At 50.6% G+C, this 3,211-nt stretch overlaps 1 protein-coding gene across 1 annotated transcript in view; it reads left to right on the forward strand.

Annotated features, from left to right (window-relative positions):
- PIGQ (phosphatidylinositol glycan anchor biosynthesis class Q) overlaps positions 1–3,211 on the forward strand; it is a 30,635-nt gene that overhangs the window by 23,077 nt on the left and 4,347 nt on the right. Inside the window, exon 9 of the mRNA XM_009639895.2 lies at positions 1,538–1,599. Within this exon, the coding sequence (XP_009638190.1) occupies positions 1,538–1,599 (62 nt within the window). The remainder of the gene's footprint in view (positions 1–1,537; positions 1,600–3,211) is intronic.

Below are 3,211 nucleotides of genomic sequence, written 5' to 3' on the forward strand. Positions count from 1 at the left end.
CAATAAAATAATCTAATTAAGAGATTGCGGACTTGCAGCTGGAGAAGGGAAGCGTGTGGCCATGACCTACAGAAGCAGCATTTTCTGGTCTGATGGACCAGTCCTGGGATAAGGCTCCAGAGCGCTCAACCACGTACCTGAAACTGCAGTACCCACACGTTTCTGTCCCTCTCTGACAAATCACCTGCCGGAAAAGCAGTTCCTGGAACGGCTTAGGCACTTCCTCGTAGCCCAAACTCAATGAATCATCTTGAACACTTTTTGTCATCCAGCACATCTGCTTATTGAGACCCAGGGTACTCAAACGTCTCTTCAAAGCCTTTGGGGAAGCCCATGTTTCAGCATAACCCAGCAAAACACCGATAAATCCTTCCTGTCTTGGGCAAAAAAGGCTTTATGATTTGGGGAGACACTTTAAACCAGAGCTGTCTGCTAGGCAAGAGCGTTCTCTCCCAGAAGGAGGAAACTTTAGACTGGATCTAAGGAAGAAATTCTTTCCAGTGAGGGTGGTGAAACCCTGGCAGGGGTTGCCCAGAGAGGGGGTGGAGGCCCCATCCCTGGGAACATCCAAGGCCAGGTTGGACCGGGCTGTGAGCAACCTGATCTAGTTAGCGGTGTCCCTGCTATTCTATGATCATAGAACCATAGAATGGTTTGGGTTGGAAGGGACCCCCAGAGGTCATCCAGTCCAACCCCCCTGCAGGGAGCAGGGGCACCGCTAACTCAATCACCTGCCTCATCTTTTTACCTGTAGCAAAGAGTAACAGGGGCACACTTGGCTGGCACAGGTTTCCAGAAAATGGAGCGGTTTTCTTTCTGTGCAGTGATGCAAGATCTTCCAAAGGAAAATGCCTCCCCAGTCCTAGTTTGGAACATTGCGTTAAATGGGCCTGTGCAGTGTGCCACCACTGGAGTCCAAAATCTTTCCTATTTATCTGTAAAGTATTGGAAACGTAGTGGGTCCACGGAGAAATGTAAAAGTGGCAGGTTTGGTGGGGTTAGTAGTGGGTTAAAACCATATGAACACTGGGATTAAAGGCGGGGATTGCTCTGAAATGTCTTTAATGCCTCCAGGCCAGCCACTTTCCTCCCTCGGTCTGGAAGAGGGAGAGGTGTGCACGTGTGCTGTACCCCCATGAGCACACGGTAAAGGTGAGCTCTCTGCCTGCTGTTCCCATGGAGCTCCCATTCTGATGGAAGTTTGGGAAAAGAGAAAGCTTTTCCTAGTCCCTTCATCATCATCGGCTCTGGCCGGCTGATTTCTAGGCTTTGTGCTTTCCTTAGGGCTGCGTCTTCAGGCTGGCAGTCAGGGGGCTGCTTTTAATGGAGCCAAGAGGAACGCAGCATTTGTCACTTAAAACTGCTATAAGAGAGAATCTGTGCTTCCCGCTGGAAAGGTGTAAGGGCTCACAAATCAGGAAAGGCTGAAGACTCCGTTTCTAGGGAATCGGAGCTCAGCCAGCGGAGCTGCACAGCAAAAGGCACACGGGCTTTTTCTCCAGCATGGATTTGATTTCCTTGTTTTGTCTCTTTTCAGCTGGTGTGAAGTTCCGAGTCCTTGAGCGGCGGGATGGAAAACCTCTTCGCCTCCTGATGCAGGTAAGCCCCTTGTGCCCTGGGTGACGCTTTCTGCTGCAGGCTTGGCCTCGCAGACCCCAGGGTCCTTCTCTCTCCTGTAGCAGTTCTGAGACTGGTCCCGCTGAAAGGCCCCCTCTTAAAAAATTTCAGCTGTGAAATGCTGAAACAAGGGAAATACATTTCCCATTTCAACCACTGGCGGCTGCTTTCTCTCTTCTTTTTAATACCCTGCTCGAGTCCTCCGTTCAGAGAAAACGCAGGGTCTGGCATGGTGCGGAATGCAACGTGGAAGATGGGAGAACATGGAGCTCTGTTACCTCTGGAATTCAGGCTTCACATGGGTATCACCTCGCTTCCTGGCTCTAAGCAATTACTTAGACGTGCAGCTTCGCCTTGGTAATTGCTGAACGCTGAGAAGCCAAAGGCGGCAGCAAAACCATCCAGAAGGAAAGACAGTTAAGGGCTTGTTACAGGTCTTCCCTCCAGATGTGCTGAAGAGCCTTAGCTGCTCCGTGGTGCTGGCAGGACGAGTGCGTGGGCGAGACGGGAGAGGGAAGGGCCTCCTGTTCTTCTCCTGAGTTGCTGTAGCAAGGTGCATAGAAAAAGGCGACCTGTGCTTTTGTAACCTCGCATTTCCATGCTCTGTCGTCAGCGATACGAAAGGAAATCTTTTTCTGAAAAGCAATGATGTGGTGGGAGCAGTGAAGTTCTCATCAAGCTTCCAGGAGCGATTGTGCAGTTCCCATCTCCTGACTTTGCAGGAGTACTGCCCTAACACGGGGGCACTTCCCTTGCTCTTTGCATCCTAGGAGAGTCCGCAAGTATAGAATTCATCATAGAATCATAGAATCAAAACCACTTGGGCATGGGGGGCCTGTGTGGGAAGGGATTAACTGCAGCTTCCCAGCTCTTTTGCTTTTTCCACCACCGGTCTGGCCCCAGCCCTGTTCCAGCAGAGATCAGGTCAGCAGGGAGCCCGCACGCCAGCTAGCAGCGATTCAGAAGGGAATCCCTTCCACAGACGTTGGCGAGGGCAAAAGTAGCGTTTCCCAAGCACGGTGGCTTCCCAGTTCCTGTGTGTCGGTAGGGTAGTGCTGTAAGAACCAAAATCTGTCGTTCTCCGTGGCCAGAAGACTCCATAAAAAGGAAACTGAACACCAGAGATGAGGCACAGGAGCTGCAGAGCGGAGAATTTGGCATGGCTGTCTTTGTGAGATGAGGTGGATGGCTTCTCCAGAGGAAAAAGATTGTGACTTAGAGAGCAGAGGCAGTGAGTCATAGGAATGTGATGAATTTTCCTTGGACCGCTGCAGAAAGATCCTTCTGCTATCCGGAATATAGCACGTGTCATCATCTCAAGAGGTGGAATTTCTTTAGCGGATGGCTCTCTCTTGGCCTTCTGTTCGAATAATAACAAGCAGAGTCACTAAGGGCACTTTTTTTTTCTCTCTTTGTGCTGGTGTAAGTGAATCATAGACTCATCTAGGTTGGAAAAGACCTTTAAGATCCCCAAACCCAACCATTCCCCTAACCCTGCCATCCCACCACTAAACCCTGTCCCTAAGCACCTCATCTACCCTTCTTTTAAATACCCCCAGGAATGGGGACTCGACCACCTCCCTGGGCAAAGAGT

This window comes from Egretta garzetta, unplaced genomic scaffold (genome assembly GCF_000687185.1).
Source record: "Egretta garzetta isolate BGI_Z169 unplaced genomic scaffold, ASM68718v1 scaffold140, whole genome shotgun sequence".
Lineage (NCBI taxonomy): Eukaryota > Metazoa > Chordata > Aves > Pelecaniformes > Ardeidae > Egretta > Egretta garzetta.